The sequence below is a fragment of the Mandrillus leucophaeus genome, unplaced genomic scaffold (genome assembly GCF_000951045.1).
Source record: "Mandrillus leucophaeus isolate KB7577 unplaced genomic scaffold, Mleu.le_1.0 Scaffold12, whole genome shotgun sequence".
Lineage (NCBI taxonomy): Eukaryota > Metazoa > Chordata > Mammalia > Primates > Cercopithecidae > Mandrillus > Mandrillus leucophaeus.
Genome location: NW_012100320.1, coordinates 6,712,956 through 6,737,489, shown reverse-complemented (window position 1 = coordinate 6,737,489; position 24,534 = coordinate 6,712,956). Strand labels below are relative to the sequence as shown.

Below are 24,534 nucleotides of genomic sequence, written 5' to 3'. Positions count from 1 at the left end.
GAGAATGGCGTGAACCCAGGAGGCGAAGCTTACAGTGAGCCGAGATCGCGCCACTGCACTCCAGCCTGGGCGACAGAGCGAGACTCCGTCTCAAAAAAAAAAAAAAAAAAAAAAAAAGCAGAGTACGATGAATCACAAAACCTTTGAATGCTCTTTCTAATACTTATCAGAGCCTGCGTCCTTGAATTTGCATCACCTGATCTCCAGGCACTGGCTATTAGGCATGTGGAAAAAGGGAAACTCAATTATAAAAAATGAGAAAAGAAGAAAACTGTGAAATATAATCTGATGTCAGAGGAGCCCTTCACAGAAAACACTGGTAACCAATGTTATTAAGACATAGCAGAAACCTTAACCGCACTGCACAAAACATGATGGATCATTTTAACTATTTAGGAGTGTTAAAGCACCTTGTTCCCTTTTTTCCTAAAGCAAAACCCGAGTTTACATAAATATATATATATTTCAAATATTTTCTATAAGTTATTTCTACATCTTCTCAAGCCTAAAAGAGTTGTAAATATCTACAAAGAAATATTCTACTTTCAATAGGAAAAAGGGTCAATCTAGTTTTTTTAAATACTAAGACTACACACCCAGCACATCTAGGTTGCCGGTCTTCTCCAGAATTATTGGTATACTGTCCCATGTCAAGTAAGAACAACTGTACCTTTAACAGAGCACTGGAAAATTCAAATATATATAGCCCAGAAAATAGACATTCTTGGTGTTTAATGGAAAAGACTGTTTCATGAACACCAAAATTTAATAGAAGCCAGGCTTAAAAATGAGAAAAATAAAACATGGTTTGTTTAATCACAAATTGAAGGACACCCATGTGGTCAATTTAAATGTTTCTCAATGTTTCAGATTCTTCAGTCTGTAGCATCCAAACACTTTCCAAACAATATTAGGACACTTTCAGAATTTAGGAGGACCAAGAAAAGGCAGTGATCTTTACAGATAATTTCAAAATTTTAAATAATTTTTGGTGAAAAACAGAGACTTAAGGAAAAATGCCTAGGAAATTATTTCATTTTTGTACTCATTATTTACTGTCACTGCGCTCAATGAGAAAAGAAACTGAAGTTCTAAAAGAGACTATAAACATACAACTGTATGATAAAAAACTTAATTTGCTTCTCTACTTTTCCCAATCCTTCCCCTCATTATAACCCTCTCAAAGGGGTACAAGGGAGCTAAATGATTTCTTTTAAAACGCAACCACAATTATGATCCATGTTGTGCCCCCACAAAATAAACCACTTAAATTATTCTCAGGCAAGAAAACAAAAGAACTAATTTCAATGCCTTCAGGGAGTTTAAGAAGAATGGCGCAAAAGAAATTCAGTAGAAGCCCTCTTAACCCATACTATGATTAACTGATGCTCTCCATTCCCTTTATAGAACATCCAGACCAATGCCCTACCAAGCTAACTGCTTGTGGCCAGTAGACAACTCTACAGTGCTTCTGCACAATTCTGCTCACACCATGTCATGTGCTTACCAAGAACCAGAGGTTTATTCTCAAACTTGCTTATGTTAGTTGCACTGGTAATTGTAATTACAAAACTGAATTAAATATTACAAAAACTGCTAAAACGCTGTAAAAAGAAAGTTGCTGTTTTCATGAAAACTAAGTTAAATGCTCTGGAAAAACCTGATAAAGCCAAGTTGCTTTTTAAAAAATGCCATTGAAGACAACTATAAAAGATTTTTCCCCATTCGCAACAGATTCTATACTCAAATTTTATCTTCATAAAAGCCTTTAAATCATCTTGCTATAATCTAAATCTGGGAAGTCATCAGTCTCAAAGAAAAGGCCTTGACCTACATCAAAGACTGGCAAATAAATATACATTAAAGCAAGATGTTTAACTTATGTATCTTTTTTTTTTTAATCAATTCACTACTGGTTTCAACTAGATTGGCTAAAAGGAGTATCTTAATCCATTCGGGCAGCTATAACAAAATACCTCAGACTGGATAATTTATAAACAACAGAAATTTATTTCTCACAGTTCTGGAAGCTGGGAAGTCCAAGACAAAGGCATCTGCAGATTTTGTGTCTGGTGAGACCTGTTCCTCATAGACAGCACCTTTTAGCTGTGTCCTCACAGGGTGAAAGGGGGCAAACAAGTTCCTTGGAGCCTCTTTTATAAGAGCCGTTAATCTCATCCATAAGGACTGTGACCTCATTACCTAATCACCTGCTAAAGGCCCCACCTCTTAATACTATTGCACTGGGAATTACATTTCAACATACGAATTTGAGACGGACACATTCAGACCACAGCAAGGACGTATTTTATCCTTCAGTAATCAAGTAGAAGAACATTGAATTAGAACATTAGAAATAACACTCGTAATCAGCTGGGTGCGGTGGCTCACACCAGTAATCCTAGCACTTTGGGAGGCTGAGGTTGGTGGACTGCTTTGAGATCAACAGTTCAAGACAAGCCTGGCCAACATGGCAAAACTCCATCTCTACAAAAAATACACAAATGAGCCGGGCATGGTCATTCCTGCCTGTCGTCCCAGCTACTCAGGAGGCGAGGTGGGAGGATCGCTTGAGCCAGGAAGCTGACGTTGCAGTGAGCCAAGAACGTGCCACTGCACTCTAGCCTGGGCAACAGAGCAAGACCATCTCAGAAAAAAAAATAAAATAAAATAACACTCATAGTCAATAATTATTATGCCTCATACCAATCAATGATAAATCTCTAATCAATAAATACATATGATGGGAACTTATTCAGATATACTGCCTAAGATCTTTAAAAACTTTAAAAACTTCAATAAATACATATGATGGGAACTTATTCAGATATACCGCCTAAGATCTTTAAAAACTTGAAAAGACATCACCTGAGAAGGTAAAATTTGACTTCAATCTGATATAAAGCAAACAAGATGAGTCACCATACTTTTAGATGACTACAGATGGCTGACTTAACAATTTTCCGACTTTATGGTGGTAGGAAAACAATAGGTGTTCAGTAGAAATTACTTCGAGTACCTACACAACCATTCTGTTGGTAACAAAACCATTCTGTTTTTCACTTCAGTACGATATTCAATAAATTACATGAGCTATTCAATACTTAATTATGAAACAGGACTTGTGTTAGATGTTATGTCAGCTAATGTAAGTGTTTCAGGCACATTTAAGGTAAGTTAAGCTAACCCATCATGTTTGGTAGGTTAAGTGTATTAAGTGCATTTCTGTCTTAGGATACTTTCAATTTATGATGGATTTACTAGGACATAACCACAGGAGTATCTGTAGACCAAATGAACGCAAAGCTGTCTGTTCTATACATGTTGGCCTTTGAAATAAGTAAAAATATTAAAAATATTTAAAAGCACTATGTTAAAAATGTATTTTCTATTTGAAAATTTACCTGAGTCAAGGAAGATATAAATAGCTAAACGAGTAACAAATATAAATCTATTAATAGATTTGTTTATACTTAAGTCTGATTCAAATCAAATACTGTATCCTAAAGAACTAGTATTTTGTTCACCATGAAAGTATTCTGTTTTTGCCATTATGTTCTAACAAAGCCAATTTAAACAATAGCTATAAACAATATTATAAACTATTTTGAATGATATAGGTATTATTAAAAGATTGAGAGGAAATATCAAATAATTATCTTGTCCCTGAATGGACAAGATATTTTAATCCAAAATTATTTTTCCTTTTTATTTTCATAATTATGTACATTTCATAGCTCATCAACACCAATATTGGCACACTAAGCAATAAGGTATTTCAAACAAAGTACCCCTTAACACAGGTGCTCAACATACTATCAAAATTAAAATTTTCTTCCATTATTTATATGGATCCATAATATATGCAGCTGCCGGGTTAAATAAGCTAGTGAGGGTCTCCTCTCCTTCAAAATGAATCCAGAAATACACACACACACACACACACACAAACACACAAACACACACACACCCATAAATGACTAACAAATGGAACACCACAGAAGTATTCTTAAAGTTTATCTGTAAAGTAAGCACATAATTTCTGTGGATTCTACATCAAACACGACATTTTTGTAATTAGCGGAAAAAAATTTTAATTAAGTATATTAAATTTCAAAGACATCAATTAACCTAACAGATGACAGGATAGGGCAATAAGAGGAAGAATACCATTTTTCCCTACTCTATTTCCCATCCCTATCATAGCCACTGTTTGTAATGAGACAGTGTGGTATGGCTCAGCTGTGTTTGCAAGGTAAAATGGTTAAAATCCACTGAATTAAAATGAAATAAAAGATTCCATCTATTGCATTAAAACTAGTTGAAGAGCTAATAAATGTTTACTGAACAACAACCATGTAACAGGTTCATATCTAGCTATTATGGGGATTTATAGATAAATGCCTCAGAAGCCTTATCATTTTTAACAAAACAAAAACACTTAATAAGAGGTAAATTAAGTGTTATGACAGACTGGGCAACATGATGAGACCTCATCTCTACAAAAAATAAAAACAAAAATTAGCCAGGTGTGGTGGCACACACCTGTGGTCTCAACTACTTGGGAGGCTAAGGTGGGAAAACTGCATGAGCCTGGGAGGTTAAGGCCACAGCAAACCAAGATCTCACCACCGCATTCTAGCCTGGGTGACAGAGCGAGATCCTGTCTCAAAAAATAAACAAACAAACAAACAAATAAATAAATAATGATAATAAAATATTCAAGTTGGGTGTGGTGAGAATGAGGCCAAGGTGAGAAGATCACTTGAGTGTAGGAGTTCAAGACCAGCCTGGGCGACACGATGAGACCCTGTCTCTACTAAATATACTAAAATTAGCCAGTTATAGTGGCACACGTCTGTAGTCTCAGCTACCGGGGAGGCTGAGGTGGGAGAATTGTTTCAGCCCGAAAGACAGAGGTTGCAGTGAGCTGAGATTGCACCACTGCGCTCCAGCCTGGGCAACAGAGCAAGACCCTGTCTCAAATAATAAAATAAAATAAAATAAAATTTTAAAAATAAATGTTATGAGGCCGGGAGCAGTGGCTCACACCTGTAATCCTAGAACTTTGGGAGGCAGAGGTGGGCGGATCAACTAAGGAGTTCAAGACCAGGCTGGCCAGCATGGTGAAACCCTATCTCTACTAAAAATAAAAAATTAGCTGGGCATGGTAGCACGTGCCTGTACGTCCCAGCCACATGGGAGGATGAGGCATGAGAATCGCTTGAACCCAGTGGGGCGGAGGTTGCAGTGAGCCCAGATTGTGCCACTGCACTCCAGCCTGGGCTACAGAGTGGGGCTCTGTTTCAAAAAATTAAAAATAAAAATAAAAAATAAATGTTATGAAAGCATGTGGAGAAAGTGAAATTGATTCTGGCTGTGGAAGAAATATACAGATGAAAGGAGGAAAGCCTAGAAAGATAAATGAAAAAGGTTAAAGAAAAAGAGCATCTGAAATAAGCCTCATAGAAAAAAACAGAATTGAGATAATGACAGGCAAAAGTAAACAATAAATTAAATATCTTACTTTACAACAACCTTTTACTTCACCTCTCAATTCTTACAGTTAATTATGGACAATGAAAAGAATACTTTAATTATGGCTCCAAAATAAAGGCCTTAGAATTATTTTAAATTGATTTAAAGAAATAACAAAATGATTGTAAGAATGAATGAGAATTATCTAAAAAAATGGGAATTATCAGAACTACTGTTTCCATTTTAGTTAGAAATACAAACCATGCATGAAAACATTCAGTTTACATTTGAACCATCTTAAAATTTCTTTAAATCTGGTGCTTAAGACCACAACAGAAGGGAAAAAATGAAAAACTAAATGTGCCTGTCCCATTCTGGACTCAGTGATAGCTGTGATCAACTAGCCAGCTGGTGTTCGAAACTATGTTTTTAAAAACTTGATTTTAAATGTATGTATGTTTAGAAAGAAAGAGAATGCTGGAAGCTATTAAATTTTTCAGAAACCATGGTTTTCTAAAAGATTTAAAACAAATGAAGCACTGGCAAAAATAATCATTTAGGAAACTAAGTTCTGTGACAAATGTAGCCACTTCATTTACTGAAGTACAGAAAAAGTCTTAATAATGTTAAAGAATCTATAAAAACAGAGCCTTAAAATATACTCATTCTAAATAAACCCTGAAGACTAATTACATAAAATCTTTTTTCAATAAATAGTTTTCACATTCACTAAGCATTCCCCTGCAACAAATATTTATTGAGCCAATAAACTTCCACAGATTACTTTCTGGTGAGATCTTTTTATGCATATTCAAATTGGTTTGTTTTTAATTCTATAACAATGAGATACTGAAAATCTATTTACATATCACTAAGCAATTCTACACCACCTATTCATTTGGTGACTTTCTGTGAATACATACCACAAACAGCAGATTTATTCATGGAAACTGGCATTCAAATCAAATTATCCGTCAATTATTGTTATTTGTGACAGTTATATTCTATAAAATCACCACAAACACTGAATTTGTGAATATATAATTGCTGCTACTAGGGGAAGTACAAGGTTAGGTTCCTGCAAGCCCCTGGTCACAACATTTTCATCAACTGATCAATACATAACACATATGTACACATACATATATGTACACATACAGACCATATATAGAGATATAGATAGATTCAGATATGGCCTTTAATTTAAAATGGGAGATATATATATATATCTCAGACAGACAAGAAAAGATGCTTATGATATATTATTAAGGGGAAAAAAGGGAAGTTAAACAATACTATGTATATGATTCCTTCTGTAAAAAACAAGAAACAACTTGCTTGTACTATATATGCATACACACTAAACAGCTAACAAAGAAGGGACTTTGGCAATTCCATTTTTTACAATGAGCATGTATCAGTTTTATAAGCATACAGTAGATTCTCAAAAAATGTTTTCTTATTATGGCCACTTAAAAAATGAAATAATGTGATACAAAACTCATGTTGTTTCAAAAGATTCCTATAATCTTCATGTATTCAGGTAAATTCTGCTACATATAATTAAGAACAAACACCTCATATTTCAAAGATAGAATTTCAGTAAAACATTTTCAAAATGTTCTCAAAAATTCGCAAAAAATGTTCTCAACACTTGCCAATCCCCCAAACTGAAACATTCAATGATTTGTAACAGGGATTCACAAGCTTTCACTATACGGGTAAATATTTTGCGCTTTGCGGGCACAGATGGTCTCTGTACATATTCTTTGTTTTTCTTTCTTTCTTTCTTTCTTTTTTAATAACTCTTTAGGAATATTTTTCAGATTTCTTAGCTCAGAATCACACAAAAACAGGTCACAGACTGGATTTAGCTTGCCAGCCATAGTATGCCAACAAACCAGCATTTAGAAGTCTGATATTTTAAATATATTACACCAAAGGCATCAGAGGTCACAACAGTTGAGTTTTATTCTACATTAAGTAAATAAGGTAGCATTATACCAATTAAAATTACAAGTTAATATATTGAATTCTATATGCTAGACTACAAATCAAATGATGTAACACAGCAAAATAAATTTCAAGCATTTATATTATATAACTGTAATCAAGAGTGTGCATGTGAATGCTTATAAAGCATGCACTTCTCCACTTGAAAAAAATCAGCTGAAATTTAACTACCACACACATCAAAGCTCAAGTCTCCTTTTACAATCATTAAAACCATTCACTCATTTAAATAATCAAAACTAGTAAGTGACTTGTTTTAGAGATCATCAATCCCTGAAAATTAAGAACTAATCAGAGACTTGTAGTGACTTACTCGCTTTTAATTTTCTAATTTATAAGAGATATTGTAAAATATTAATCAATCTTCTAAAAGACTCCTCTTTGGAAGTTTATATTCTTGAAACTTTTTAATATTTACTGTGTCAGTAACCATCAATATACTACCTTTTTTCCTCTGAAAGATAGCTTTTATACATTTGATTTTATCTAAATTTGAAAGATCTTCATTATTATCCAGCTGTTACTATCAAATGAAAATTTCATTATGAATAATAAACTGGGTCAAAGTAAAAGTCTAAAATGAAAATTCATCCTGCAAAAGTAACCAAATACCATCATACAATAATCTTACCTAGACTGGTGGGTTTTATCAGTTCATCCAGTAAATCATAAAATGGTAATTTTTGAAGTTTTATATCCGGATGGACTGGGTGAAGAGCTGATGTAAGATGTGGGAGTTCCAGTTCATGTTTAGGTCCCAGAAGAGAAACAGGGAGTAATGGCGATGATGCAGGGTGACCATCGTAAGTGAGCTGTGGAATGGTAGATGGAGACAAAGTTGCTGGCATAGGACTTGAATGTACGTTGGGGATGGACAAGTCTGCAGGCGTCATGATTTTCTGCGGGAACCGCCGCCTATAGAGTTCCTTAATTTTCATTTGTACAGCAGGACTACAGCCAGCCTTTAGCAAATGCAGGGCTTTTGTGAGAAGTTCGTGTTTGCGTCCGTGCTTGTTCCTCCCAGCGTAGCCCAACAGTACTTGGAGTTCAGAAACTCTAAGGCTCATAACCATTTGCTTAGAGAAAAAACAAAATGTAAAACATTAGTATTCCAATAATATAATTTACACTATTAAATGACACTTTATTATAACCCCCTTCCTATGGTTTACTTAAGTAAATAAATGCCAGTTCACTTATAATCCTAATTATTTCAAACTTCAAATTTAATCATTTAACATAAATAACTAAAGAAATTTAAAATTATTATTCATAAATTGACTTCTACCCTTGGTTATAAGAGATATAGGATAAACTATACACCAGGGAAAACCACACCTCACTTTATTCCACTGTTTTGATGAAACTGTCAGGTATTTATCAAGCACTTATTGAGTCTCCAGGAGAACGTCGAATGCTATGTAGACGGTAAAACATAATGATGTGCCCTCAAGAATATTTTGTTTTCTTGGGGAAAATTATAAGTATATATGAAACAACAAACAGTCCACCTCAAACACCAGATGTAGCCAGGATATCAATAGCTATTATCAAGTGTTACATTCTATACTAACTCTGGAATTTGTAGACTTAAGTTATACCTTTTGTGACCAATTATATATCAGATACTCGATGTGATATTTTCATATGGAATGTCATAATCTTTACAACTCCCCAGGGCATTATCCTGCCTGATTTACACATGAGGAGACAAGTTTAGAAAGGTTAGATAATTTATAAAGCCATAAAGCTACTAAGGAGTACTCAGGATTCAAACCCAGATATGTCTGATTCTAAAGCCCATGCTCTTTCCACTAAACCATTAGGAAAAAGACAGAGCTGGACTCATATTACTGACTCTCACTTAACTTGCATGGCCAAGTTAGAAGTCCAGCAATCCAATTCATATGCCATAATGTATGAGGCTGCAGTAAAGAAATCTATTTAACTTTGTTTACCTATGTTCACAAACTTATTTGGTCACTGTTTCTCCTTTTTCCCCACCTACTAATAGGAAATGCCCATCTAATACCAATCCTCCCATTTTAAAGTGGTGGAAAATGGAATCCAAAGAGAAGAAATCACTTACCCAAGATCACACAGCTATTAGCAGAATCCTAAAAGACTGCATCACCACTGACAGGGAGTATTAGGATAAAAAGACACATGTAAGCTTACCATTTGCTCTCTATTTCCCCAACTGATTCCTTCACCTCATACCAAATACACAAAAGCTATGCTGCCTTCCCTAACTCACCACCACTCACGATGATGACAGCAGCCAATTCTTTGCAAGTGGCAAAACTATTAAGCAAAAAATAAAATACTGAGGAGAAAAGTATATAAAGAGCTTTATAAGCAACACAGCTGGTTAATCAAAGAAATACAAGTCCTTCCTCTACTTCTCTGGCTTGGAAAACTCTTTCCTCAAGGTTCAGCTTTTGTTAGCCTTTGCCCATTAGACCTGGTAGGATGATTTTTACTGTATTTTTACTGGCCACTTTTCGTATCTGTATTTTAGCATTTATCTTGCTTTACTGTAATTTTCTGTTTACACAAGTGATTCTATAACCAACCCAGGGTTCTCCATGGTACACAACCACATTACCCTCAGCTTCTAAGACTAGGGCCTTATAGTGGAAACTCTTCAAATGCCTGCACAATGAATGAATGAATGAACAAACAAATGAACAAACAAAAAAGGAGACCAGAAGAAAGGGTGGGAGGTAGCATCTAGAGTGATAACTTATCCAAATGAACGCTCAAATTCATGTTCTGTAGAGGCATGCAAAGATATAATGTAAACCTTAAAAACAAATGCTACCCAAATCTTAGAAATGTTTCTCTTTTTAGATGTTATCAAAGATTGTAAATAATTACTAACTATAATATCAGCAGGATATCAATTTCTCCCTACTCACCAAAAGAGTACAAAATACTTTTAAAGACTTTTATTATTTAAAAAGGAACAGGGACTTCAAACAGAAATGTACTATTAATAAGTAAACTGCTTTTAAATAAATAACATGAAACTTCAAGGATTAGAGGTTAAAAATAAATTTAAGTTGGCATGGGTCAAATGTACTGCATTTTACAGGGAAAAAAGGTACAAATTTTAAAGAGAACTATTTCAACTCCATTATCCTAAATCAAAAACAAACCAGCAAAACTCAGTGACTACTGTAAACTCTGCATTGATGGCAGCTTTTGACTTTATTCTACAGCTACAAAGATTTAGATGCAATGCAGATATATTATTTTCCTATTTTTGTAGAAGAAAATGTTGACATTTCTCATATAATCTCTTGTTTGACGATCCAAAAAAAGCTTATGACACAACAATAAACTTGAGAGCCCCTCAATTATATTTTTTCTCTCTCTGAAACAAAGCATAGCAGCAGCAATAACAATACTTGGTACATAGTAGGTACTCAAATAGTAGCTGCGATCAGCAAGCCAAGCTTTTTAGTTTTGTTTGTTAAGAGACAGGATCTTGCTATGTTGCCCAGACTGTTCAAACATCTAGGCTCAGGTGATCCTGCCTCGGTCTCCTGAGTAACTGGGTGTTTTTGGTTTTTTTACAGGATTCATCATCAATTGTCATAATTATCAGGCAGGTACTGTTCTCGCTTTTCAGGTGGGAAAATAAGACTTAGGTGAAGAAACTTGTTGAATGTCATGCAACTGGTTCTACTCCTACTGTGCTTTCTTTCACACTATAGTATGCTGACTTTAAGAGGACACGAACCACATGCCTTTTAACTGGAAAACAGAAAAACCTATTTGAAGATTAATTTATTTAACTCAATCTCCATTTATGTAACTCAATCTCCATTTCAAGCTTCAACAGTTTGGCTTTTAAAAACAGGTGATTAAGATAAGAAAAGAATGTGTGTGGATTCAAATTAACCATTGCAACCTATAATCAGGTATAATGAAAAATCAGGTGGTATCTATTGCTATTATTGGAACAGCTGTTGCATACTCTTAAGGACTGTGATAAGCATGCAGTATTTTTTAAAATGAAATAAAAGAAGCGGGCGGGAAACACTGAAGCATCTTTCAACAGAAAAGCTGCAAAGAAGCATAAAGCAGTCAATTCACAATGAAAAGTGTTGACAACACTGAAGAAAACTAAACACTAATACATTTGAGATGTTGAAATGAAATATATTTTAATCTGAATTTATTTAAGGTGTTTAAAAATCTCCATTTGTTAGCACTACAACAAAATGAATATTTACAAGTAAGGATTACATCAACTACTAGTACTATTAGAAATCATTACTTCCTCAGCAATTTCATAGCATTCTGCTGACTCTACGTCCGCAATTGATAGAGTTCTCAGAATCCTAGGGGATTTAGAATGCCTCAGAACGGTATATATTTTGAACACAAGAGCATTCTGTAAGGAGCAACCTCTTAAAACTAATTTTTTAATCTGACAGACATGAACACAATTTAAAAAACCAAAAAGTTGTACAAGAAAAACAGCAGTTCCTTCCCCCTTTAACATACCCCACAATTTTCAAATCCCTGAGGCAACCACTTTCAAGTCTTTTTAGCTAGTTCTTCTGGCATTTTTTTCTCTATATTCTATGTAGTAGGTCTATGCAGCTGTTTAATTTTTTCTTTGAGGACTTTACTGACTTTCTATTATAAAATACAATGGTTTAGTTCTGTTACATCTCTTCTCCCTCATCTTTCTATCATAATTTTTGGTTGAACCAACTGTCAGTACTTACATTATTACTATGGCTGTAAATAATATTCACAGCTGAGTCAAAAGTACATCATGATTACTCTTCCTTTTCTATATAACTTTCCTTTCCTTACAGTTAATAATTACACCATTTTTCCATTTGCTTAGGTTTCTAGGTACCTACTGCTAATTCATCTGCAAACAGCTAAAAGTATTAACTTTCTTCTCAATATATTCAAATATATCAGGTAAATCAGTTTTAATTTCTTTCCTGTAGCCCTCCACCGTGTTCCAATTTGGACTGTAGGCTCTCTAGGCCTGGTGCACAATTATGGTCATGGAATTTCCCTTTAGCTTATCTCGGGAATTCCCTTGTCTCTCTTTTATACTGGATCCCGTTTCCTTATCCCACTACTTCCTCTTTCTCGGTTTTCTCTTTTTTTGTGGGGTATTTCCTCCAGCAGCTTTCTGAGAAAGGGGGCACGATGTTTTTATTCCTTGCATTGTATTTTTAAAATCTTCATTTACCCTTACTACTGAGTTTGGCTCAGTACAGAGTTCTGGGCAGGAAATCATGTTCTGTCAATATTTTGAAGGCCTTTCCTTATTGTTTTCTGGCTTCCAGTGTTAAGAAGCCTAGTACCAATCTGACCCATAATCCTTCATAGTCAACTATATATGCCCATCTGGAATCACAGAAGCTTGTCTTAATGTGTTCTGAAATTTTACAATGTTGTGCCTTGGGGTTGGTCTTTTCTTTTTTTTAACTGCATAAACTGATAACTGTCGAGTCTTTTAAACTTAGAGATGTATGTCCTTCAGTTCTGGGAACTTTTCTTACAATAATCTTCCTTCCATGTCTTTGCATTCTCTTTCTTATATACTTATTATTCAGACACTGGTCTTCCTAGACTGATTATCTAATTTTCCTTTACTCTGTTTTCTTTTTCCTTGCGCATTTTTACATCTCTTGTCTTTTAGCTCTATCTTCTGGGATTTTCCTCAATTTTATCTCCTAACACTTATATTAAATTTTTAATTTCCATGAACTCTTAATTTTCTGTATATTTTTTTCTTTTTCCTCTACATTTTGTTATTTTTCTTTTTTGAGAATATAAATTGGGTGTTGATGTTGTTTTCTTCTTCTCCCTACATTGGTCTCTGTCTTTCATGCCGGAAGCTTTCCTTAAATGAGAGGCAATCCTGGGCTGTGCATACATATTTAAGAGTAAGATACTAAAAAGATGATTGGAAAATCTATGTGAGTGAGCAGACCAGGGTACTTCATCTAGAATAACTGAGCAATAACCTGGCTATTTTGTTTGGATTCCCTTTGCTTCCTTTTGTCTGATCACTTTTGACAGAGAGGAACAATCCAATCTCCTGCTTTGGCGGTATAAGGCTGGCTTCTAGTGTTCTAAGGGCAGAGTAGTGGGGAACGGGAAGTCCTCACCATTCAAGACAATAATATTTTACTCAATCCCTTTTTCAGATATGTAAAACTTTGCAAAAACATACATACATATGTATGCAAACTCTGTCCCAACTACACAGAGGCAGGGGCCATGTTTTGAGAAAGATAAATACAATAATACTCAAAAAATGTCAACAAGCAAACAGGCTTTTGCAACTGAACAGAAAGTGCTGGTTTTATTGTATCATTAGCTGTGACCTTCCATTATTGAAGGTTATGTCTACACTGTGGATAAGAATTAGGTATTTCTTGTTGAACAACATAATTACTCTTGTTCACACATCCCACTGCAGTGGTTTACGGGATTAGTCATAAAGCAGACTCTATATTATGAGTCTTTATCTGGTATCAATTTATAATGAATTGTAAACCAGAATGAATTCTGAAGACAGACAAAATAGGCATTTAATAATGTCATAATATTTCATTTATACTTTTGCCTTTTATCCACAAAAGCAAATGAATAATCACAAATTCTGTAACTGCACACATTAAATCTTGCACACAACAAAAGTATTTTATTATTTTCAAAGTCAGATTCTTCATTTAATGGGGCTTACTTTTGGATGACTACTAAATCTCCTCATTAGAAATTCTTAATAAGCAGCTATTAGCAATCTGTCAACAATGCCTCATTCAAGCAGAAAACCTAGTTAGACAGTTTCTATTCAAAGCAGCAAATCAGGTTGGTTACATACTTCTCCATAATCTTGTTTCACCTAATTTCTCATCTTTTATTTATTTCACAGCATAAGATAACTGGAAAATGACCGGTAGTGCCTACTCCTCTAGTTATCTTCCACCTCTCCAGGTCCATCTTATTGGCTGCACTGAGGTCCCACAAAGTGACAAAATATTGCAATTATACATAAATAGAGATTCCATTCTCCTTTAAACAAAGTATAAACACCGTTGAAATGGCGCACCATGGCTTCAATTTTTGTTAGATAATTTAAACATCATCCTTATTTACGTACTACCACATTTCACGAAACTTCTATCCTTAAAAAAGTTCCTTCTGGACGATAACCTGAACAACAACGACGACGACAAAAACATTAAAAAATACAGGCCCACGCCTGTAATCCCAGCACTTTGGGAGGCCAAGGCGGGCAGATCACTTGAGGTCAGGAGTTCAAGACCAGTCTGAGCAACATAGTGAAACCCTCTCTCTACTAAAAATACAAAATTAGCCGGGCATGGTGGCAAATGCCTGTTAATACCAGCTACTTGGGAGGCTGAGGCAGGAGAATCGCTTGAGCCCAGGAGGTGGAGGTTGCAGTGAGCTGAGATCGCACCACTGTATTCCAGCCTGGGCAACAAGAGCAAAACTCCGCCTCAAAAAAAATAAAATAAAATAAAAATAACAAATCCAACTCAGAACATTGTAACATTGGAGTATAATATTTTTCCTAAAAAGAAAAAGTTTAGGCCAGGTGTGGTGGCTCACACCTGTAATCCTAGCACTGTGGGAGGCTGAGGCAGGAGGATCACTTGAGCCCAGGAGTTTGAGACTAGCCTGGGCAACACAGCAAGACCTCATCGGTACTTTAAAAAAAAAAAAAAAAAATTAGCCAGGCCCATTGGTGGCACACACCTACAGACCCAGCAATTCAGGAGGCTGAAGCAGCAGGATCCCTTGAGCCCAGGAGTTTGAGGCTATGGTAAGCTGTGATCACACCACTGAACTCCAGTCTAGGCAATAGAGTGAGACACTGTCTCAAAAAGAAAAAAGGAAAAAAAATTTTTAAGGACTTAGTTTAATTTTAAAATTTAGAGTGTAAATTCCTAACACATTGCCAAACTTCTTACGCAGAGGTGGGAAAATATGGCTCTTATTTAAGAAAAAGGCTGCTCTGAACACAGATGTTCAATAAATGCTTTTTGGATCCATGCACAGGCCCTAAATGAGTATGCACAGAAGAGAAGAAAGGAACAACGAATACATAGAAATAAACTAGTCTTCAGAAACACGCGTAATCATCATATTAATTCAATTCTCAAAGGTTACTGAATACCTAAAATATGCTGAGTAAATGTACAATACAATATAATGGTACTGGCATATACAGAATTTGGATTCATGGCCACTAATTTACCAAATTACAATCCTACAGGTTCTGCTTTCTCACTTCAAAAAAAAAAAAAAAAAAAAAATGAGGGATTAACTAGAAGTTCTCGGGGTTCCTTAAAATTTCAGAATTCAACATTGTAACTGTATTAAATGAAATTTTCTTCTCATTCTTCTACTCTTCTATAGTTGAAGAAATACAATCCATATAGTTAGTGAAATCTTTCTATATTAGCAATGTTTTCAACCATAACTTTTAGTGTCATTTACATGAGTTGACAGACTAAAAATGACAAAACATAATATATATTAAATACTTATAATGTACCAGTAACATACTAATAAGCATGATTATCTTATTTAATCCTCACATGAACCCACAAGACAGAGTATTATTATTCTCACTGTATAGATAAGAAAACTGACATTACATCTAAAATTACACAGTGAATACGTGATGGAGATAGGGCTCAAATCTGACCTGACTCCAGAGCTCACAACTAACTAATACAACGTCTTATCACAAGCTCAGCCAGGGCTGAGTATATGTTAAACTGAGACAGGGACAGGAAATGGGTGACGGGGGCACTAAATGACAGTCAAGGAATTCATACAGTATAATGTGAGCAGGCAGTGGAATACATGCATATTTTAGAGGCAGTAAAGATGTAACTGAAATAGTGCTTAAGGAAGTTACTGAAGCAACCACCAATAGGATGGCTGAAATAAGAAAAAAACTAAGAAATAAACCTTCCAGCTAAAAGATACGGCAACGAGCAGGATTTATCTACATGTAAGGTAAGAAGGAACTGTGCAGTGGAAATATAGGAGACAGGACCAAGAAATACTGCAAAGAGACACTACAGGCCATGTTCAATATTCTACAAACAGGTAGGTCTTTTAAAAATTAGACTGTACTTGATCATGAGAACAATATCATTCACTTTTCAAATAAAATCTAGAATTTAAAAATACTAAGTAGGGCTTTAAGAAGTTTTAAGTCTATTAAATTCTAAAAGATGATTATTCTTTCCTAACTGTCCCCTTACCAAAACAAACAAAACACTGCATTTGCAATTAGATGATCTAAGTTTCAGATAAGACAAAAGGCAATGAAAGAAACAGTATACCCTATCTGAGAGAAAGCTGAAAAGCCTAAAAGAAGAAACATGTATTAACAAAACAAAAAGTGAGAAGAATGCATCCTCTAAACTAAACAGTCTAAATTACAGCTTCAGTCTGGGTCCTAGAACAGAGATTAAGGAAAAGTCCTAGAGGGATGGTACAGAACTATTTCAGAGTAACAGGTGTAACCTACTGACGGTAACAGAGCTAGCAAGTAGTGGATGGAGCTCAGACTCAAAAGGCAAATGCCAACCGCCACACAATGCTACACAGTAATAACAACTAGAGACACTATCAGATAGTATGAAAATGTTTTTGGAAATAACAGTAACAGAGTATCATAAATGAACTTAAAGATCTTCTTCTTGTCTAAAACTCCATCTAATATATGAAGTTTTACTCCAACTTTCTTGACTGACGGTCCCCCAGCCTCTGCTATAACACTTCTAAGAGTTCACAACCTTTAAAAGCTGCCCCATTAGTGAAACTGGGGCAGGAATTGAAAGTTCCCTTTAAAGTCTGACCAATGGTTCTAAAATTTCGTTCTCTTGGTATATCAGAATCGACTCTTAAAATGCTTAAAATGTGTTAAAAGGACTCCTTTCCTTCAACTAGCTAGACCCCTTCCCACTCCTGATCCTTCTCAAGCATTCTGCAGTTCATAGTACTCAGAAGTGAATGAAATAATCTAGATATGGTGTGACTAGTCCCAAACACAGCAGTATTACTATCCCTCTTAATATGAACATATTTTTACCAATATAACCTAAAAAGTCATTCACATTTTAGGTTTGTTTTATTTGGACAAGAGGGGATGTATGATATGTGTTATTCTTTCGTTTCAGCAGGGAGGGGGCTGCATCCACATCATCCTGTTGCTCATGTTAACTAAAACCGTTACTCTTTCACATAAACGACTACAGTATAAAGTCAAACCACCTTATCCTCGAATACAATTTTTGTTAATTTAAAAGTAGAACTTAATGTTTCATGCCACTAAACTTCATATTTTTCAGCTCTTCATTCCAGCCTTTCAAATCCCTTTTGAAAAACTGTTTCCTATACCCCTCTATCATACAATTATCACAAAATGCGGTATATCATTGATTTTCCAGTTTATGTCCTCTCATAGACTTTGAGTTTTTCAAGGATAAATACTCATTTCCATATCCCCTATGCAAGTATAGTTAATGACACCAAGTAAGTGCCCAACAGATGATATGAATTCCTCCTCATCATCTTAATACACCCTTTCCAGTTCTGTGCCATATATAAAATCTGAGAATTGTGACCTTAAATATTCACCCAAGTCATCCTTAAGAACTTGGAATATGACAATGTCAACTCTCTAGGGCCCTGAGCATATCATAAGAGATTCTCCTCCAAGTAACAATAAAATTTAAGGCTACAAATAAGATTATTCAATATTTGCGATTAAGATGTCTCTTTTCTTAAGGATTCCCTTTTCTCCTAGGATGCTCTTTTCTCCTAGGATTCCCCAGTCTTTTTTGTTGTTGTTCTTTGTTTTTATGAGACAGAGTCTCACTCTGTCGCCCAGGCTGGAGTGCAATGGCACGATCTCAGCAACCTGTGCCTCCTGGGTTCAAGCGATTCTCCTGCCTCAGCCTCCCAAGTAGCTGGGACTACAGGTGCATGTCACCACGCCCAGCTAATTTTTTGTATTTTTAGTAGAGACAGAGTTTCACTGTGTTAGCCAGGATGGTCTCAATCTCCTGACCTCATGATCCACCCACCTCGGTCTCCCAAAGTGCTGGGATTACAGGTGTGAGCCATCGCACCCAGCCTGATTCCCCTATCTTAAGGTAAAAATAAACATCTTCCAGAGGGCACAAGAAAATTAAGGTTATCATATTTCAGTCCTGACTGATAAGTTTTAGACAGAAACAAGTTTTTAAAAAGATGTACACAAAAGTTCTAAAAGTCCTAGGTGGCCAGGCATGGTGGCTCACACCTGTAATCTCAATACTTTGGGAGGCCACGGCGGGCAGATCACCTGAGGCCAGGAGTTCAAGACCAGTCCGGCCAACATGGTGAAACCCTGTCTCCACTAAAAACATAAAAATTAACCAGGCATGGTGGTGGGCACCTGTAATCCCAGCTACTCAGGAGACTGAAGCAGGAAAAGAACACCAGGGGGCCGAGGTTGTAGTGAGCAGAGATCGCATCACTGCACTCCAGCCTGCACGACAGAGAAAAACTCCGTCGTCTTAAAAAAAAAAAAAAAAAAAAGCCCTAGGAATGATTCCTTACAGAGAAATGTTAAAAAGAAAAAAATAGGTTACAGCAAAAAGTTATTCAAGTCTTGCAATGACAGCTTGCCTAAATATTTTTTAAAATTCCATCAGAAGCCTATTAATGATAGCAATCCTTTCTTTTCTACACAGAATGGAACACTTTCACTTAATTATTCTACTAGTTATAGATAAACAATTTCACAACAAAAGCATCCTTTAGTCTATGTAAAGTAAAACTGCTAACTTTCCATAAAACTTAGAGATCATTATGATCATTATCTTCAGAACAGATTATGATTAAAATTTAAGTTTTATGATTTAAAGTAACATTTACAAGTTACTACAGTAGCAAAAGCAAGTTTAAAAAAATGTTTTGGCTGGGCACGGTGGCTCACGCCTATAATCCCAGCACTTTGGGAAGCCGAGGTGGGCAGATCGCCTTAGGTCAGGAGGTCAAGACCAGCCTGGCCAACACGGTGAAACCCCGTCTCTACTAAAAATACAAAAATTGGCCGGGTGTGGTGGTGGGCACCTGTAATTCCAGCTACTCAGGAGGCTGAGGCAGGAGAATTGCTCAAACCCGGGGCGGGGGGCGGGGTGGGCGCGGAGGTTGCAGTGAGCTTCACTCCACTTCACTCCAGCCTGGGGGAAACAGAGAGACTCTGCCTCAAAAAAAAAAAAAAACAAAAAGAAAAAAAGAAAATGTTTTTATTTTCTTTCAAAAATTCCATTAATGTGCATAAAAATACCTATTAAAGGTGAGGCCCATGAAAAAATATTACACATTCTTCCTGAAATTTATGGAAGAGAAGGCAAATGAGCTACTCACAAAACTCTGAGGCCAAAAACCCAAACAGACTATACTTTTTAGCATCCATTTTAACATATCCAGAACATTAACCAAAAAAGCAAAAAGAAAAAAAAAAAAAAAAGAATAGTAAAGTTACAGATAAGAAGCAATTTTTTTAAAATGCACAAAAATAGAAAAACAAAGTTTAGCTATCTACAACTTACTCTGTCAAAAAGAAAGAAAAAAAGTTTAACTGTCCATGTCTAAAGGACAATTCATAAACTAGCCAAAAGAAGAAATGATCTGTGGTTATGGTTTTTTTAGAAAAAGTCTTCTATCTTTTGTGGACATTAGAAAGTGAAATAAAATATGAGTTTATCATAATCAGTCAAAAAGAACAATTACTGAAAACTCATTCTTAATACCATTCCTTGAACATATACCTAATCAAATTCCAGAGTACTTCTCCAAATACTCAATGCAGTCAATGTTCTTAAAAGTTAAAAATAAAAGTTACTTTACTTCCTGTAATCCCAGCACTTTGGGAGGCTACTCAGGAGGCTGAGGTGGGAGGATGGCTCGAGCCCAGCAGATCAAGCCTCTAGCCTGGGCGAAAGAGCATGACCCTGTCTAAAAATAATAATTAAAATTAAAAAATTTAATTTATTTTTTAAAAAAGGAAAAAAAAGTAGAGATAAACTCTATGACAGAAGAGAAACAGTATCACTGAATCCTAAGTCTAAAGCAATCCTGCTTTCATTCAGCTGTCTTCCTGAGTGATCTCATTCACTCATAACTTCAAAACGCCATCTCTAAATTAACAATTTCCAAATCTTTATTTCCAGCCTAACCTCGGTCTCCTAAACTCCAAATCCATATCTACTAAACACCTCTCCTTTATGTCCCAGGAGTCATCAACTCAACATACTCAAACCTAATACATCAACTTTCTCCAAACCTTCCATCCACCTAATCACCCATCAATGCCAGAAGCTGCTACACCATCTTCTTGTTCACATCCAATCTATTTACTAAGTCCTGTCAATCTTAACACCTTAAAATGTCTTAGTCCCTATTACCACTCTAATTCAGAGTCTGCAAGAGACTCTCAACTTTTCTCCCCGCCTCCAACATTATCCTCTCCAAGTCATTCTCCTCACTATTGCCAGTGATCATTCTAAAATATAAATCTAATGATGTCACACATGTGCTTAAACTTTTCCATGATCACCTACTGCACTCAGAGCTCCCAACTCCTTAGCATGACAACTGTAATCAATCTTTTAACCAACCCTCCATCTTCCAGGAAGCTCTTCTCCCCTCTCCCATCCCAGCCTTTTACTAGCTAACTCCAACTCATTCAGTTCTCAACTCTGATGTCACAACCTTTGGGATATTTTCCTTAATCCACTACTAACATTAAAAAAATTTACCCTTTTATGTGCTCTCCTCTTTAACTCAGTTTACCACTCTCATGCCATACGTAGAGAGGCCCTGTTTACTTGTCAATTCTTGATCCAAAATATATGCTCTGTCTATAGAGACTGTCTTGTTCATCGTCAATAAATATGAGGAACAACGGTTTGGCACCTGTTAATTATTACAAACCATATTGGTAATGCAAACCTATTAGAAATCACACATGTAACCTCTCACAAATAAGGACATTATATAAATGTGCCCAGTGCCTACTGAGCATACTGGCATCCAAACTCAGCAATTAGTGTTCAAACAATAATGTTTTAGTTTTAAGGGCTAAACTGAAGTTTATACTTAATCCTACAAAGAATAAGAAGTTATAAAAACACTTTCAACCGCAGAAAATGTTAAAGGGAGGAAACAGACATATAAAAAATCATTCTAAATGAAGAGTAAATAATTTGAAAGGGGATGTAAGATAGACCAATTTAGAGGCTGTTTTATGAATACCAAATTGACACTACAAGAGTCTGAAATAGTGATGGTAACAATGGTAACAACCAAGAAGGAAAGGAAGGCATAACATTAAGAAGATTTGAAAAGACTTGAATGTGGAGGAAGTCTGTAGTTCAGATGATTCAGAAACAGGGAAGTCTTCTTTGAGTACACTAACTCAGTCAGGTTTCCTGGTTAATGTTCTTACAGAATTCTGTCCCTTTGCTTTATAGCATTCAACACAGTTTCAGACTCACATAGTTTCAAAGTGGAAAATTCTCGTAACAATCTGGCCCCAACTTCCCATAACTCTTTTACACAGATATCCACATGTGGACCTAGTAGCTGTTCTGCAAACATACCTCAGTGTTTTCTCTCCTCATTACCTTTGCTCATGCTGTTCCCCCTGCTTCAAAAAATATCCCAGTAATCCTTTACTACCTTTAAAATCCCCTTTTAAAATTTTCTTTTATTAAAGACAGGGTCTCACTCTGTCACCTAGGTTGGAATGCAGTAGCATGATCATGGCTCACTGCAGCCTTGACCTCCCAGGCTCAAGCAGCCCTCCCAACTCAGCCTCCCAAGTAGCTGCGACTACAGATTCACGTTGCTCCCCATGGCTAATTTTTGTTTTTTGTAGAGTTGGCCAAGCTGGTCTCGAACTCCAGGCCTCAAGTGTTCCACCCCACCTCAGCTTCCCAAAGTGCTGGGGTTATAGGTGTGAGCCACTGTGCCTGGCCACCAACTTCCAAAACTCTTCTAAGGCCCAGTTTGAAATAAGCTTAGCCAGAAGTGACCTCTTCCTCTTATGAATACATTGTTAACTACTTAGATTTACATGGTTGTTTTGTTGATATTGCTTTCTATTATCATTTATCATTCTTCTCCTCAAAACAATGAAGCTGGCCGGGCGCAATGGCTCATGCCTGTAATCCCAGCACTTTGGGAGGCCAAGGCAGGTAGATCACAAGGTCAGGAGTTCAAGACCAGCCTGGCCAAGATGGTGAAACCCCATCTCTGCTAAAAATACAAAAAATTAGCCAGGTGTGGTGGCACACGCCTGTAATCCCAGCTACTCAGGAGGCTGAGGCAGAGAACTGCTTAAACCTGGGGGGCAAATGTTGCAGTGAGTCAAGATCATGCCACTGCACTCTAGCCTGGGCGACAGAGTGAGACTCCGTCAAAAAAAAAAAAAAAAAAAAAAAAAAAACAGGAATGAAGCAAACTCCCTGAGGTTAGCCACTCCGTGGAGGGAGGCAGGGGTGGGGGGCGGGGGTGAAAAGAAGGTCATTAATTCCAAGCACAAAGAACAGCAGAAGAGAAAGCACCAGGAACTCAGTGAAAAATAAGCCTCAACGTCTACTCCCTCTCCCAAAGGATTCTGACACTGGGTTCTACAGACCCCTACAATTGTCCTCCCACCTAATCCCCATTCTACTTATGGGCAGTAATATCTCTAGAAAAGTGTTGTCCAAAGGAAATACGATGTCAGCTGCAAATGTTGAGACACATACGTAATTTTAAACGTGCTACTAGCCACATTTTAAAAAGTAAAAAGGCCAGGCATGGTGGCTCACGCCTGTAATCCTAATACTTTCAGAGGCTGAGATAGGACGATCACTTGAGCCCAGGAGCTCAAGACCAGCCTGGTCAACATAGTGAGACCACATTTCTATTTCAAAAACTTACAAGTAGGTAAAATTAATTTTAATGATATATATTTACTTAATCCAATAAGCCTAAAATATTATTTCAACATACAATCAATATCAATTATTAATGAGATATTTTCCATTATTTCTTTCATACTATGTCTTCGAAATCCAGTACGTTTTACACTTACAGCAGATCTTAATTAGGACTAACCACATTTCAAGTTCTCAATATCCACACAGAACTAGTGGCTATAGTACTGGACAGTCCACCTTCTAGGTCATCCTGTCATTCACTGAGGTAAAGTTTTAGTACCTGCCTTGGCCATACAGGCTCCAACTTAACTCCTCATCATTACTTTCCCCCTCAGCTACCCACTCCATGGGCCACATCCCAGACCTTTTCCAGCAGAACCTGCACCACCTTCAAAATCACTAATTTGAACATTCCATTTTCCAACTACAACCTCCTTTTCTTACTTGCTTCACTGCAAGAATTCAATTTCATAAAGATCTCTAATTCACTGATGTTGTCATGCCCTATTCATTGGCCCCAAACATTCCTTTGCAAAATTCCCTTGTCCCTCCATGTAGTTCCCACTTTGTAGGAGAACAGAAGGCATGCACTCATGCAGATGGATGTTATTTTACATTCACAGTTGTCAATCTCAATGGGCACAGGCATCTCAATAACTTTCCAGTGAGCCAGCAATCAAACTTCCTACAATAACTCTTTCATATCTTTTCTTTGCTCCTCCCACATCTCCTTCCTTCAAAAACTACCTTTAGGAAGCATGTATAAAACAAATGACTATTAAACTTTAACAATGCATTTAACACTGTTATTTCATATTCAAGAAAACATTTCCCAAAATAAAGTTTTTGCTAATTATTAAAACATCTGTTCTCTATAAAAATTCAAATATGAAAAGGTACAAGAGAACCAAACTATTTTTCATATACTTACAGGAGTACTAGAATGTAATTTCACAAAAGCAAAAACTATTTCATTCCCAAATGACGTGTGAGCATTTAACGCAGTTGATTTGGCACATAAATC

General features: G+C 36.1%; 1 protein-coding gene across 2 annotated transcripts in view; it reads right to left on the bottom strand.

The window, feature by feature from the left end:
- Nucleotides 1-24,534, bottom strand: part of PIAS1 (protein inhibitor of activated STAT, 1) — a 138,251-nt gene that overhangs the window by 98,734 nt on the left and 14,983 nt on the right. For both annotated transcript variants that reach the window (XM_011968670.1, XM_011968664.1), the window contains one exon: nt 8,123-8,567. In XM_011968670.1, coding sequence (XP_011824060.1) covers nt 8,123-8,567 — 445 coding nt within the window. The remainder of the gene's footprint in view (nt 1-8,122; nt 8,568-24,534) is intronic.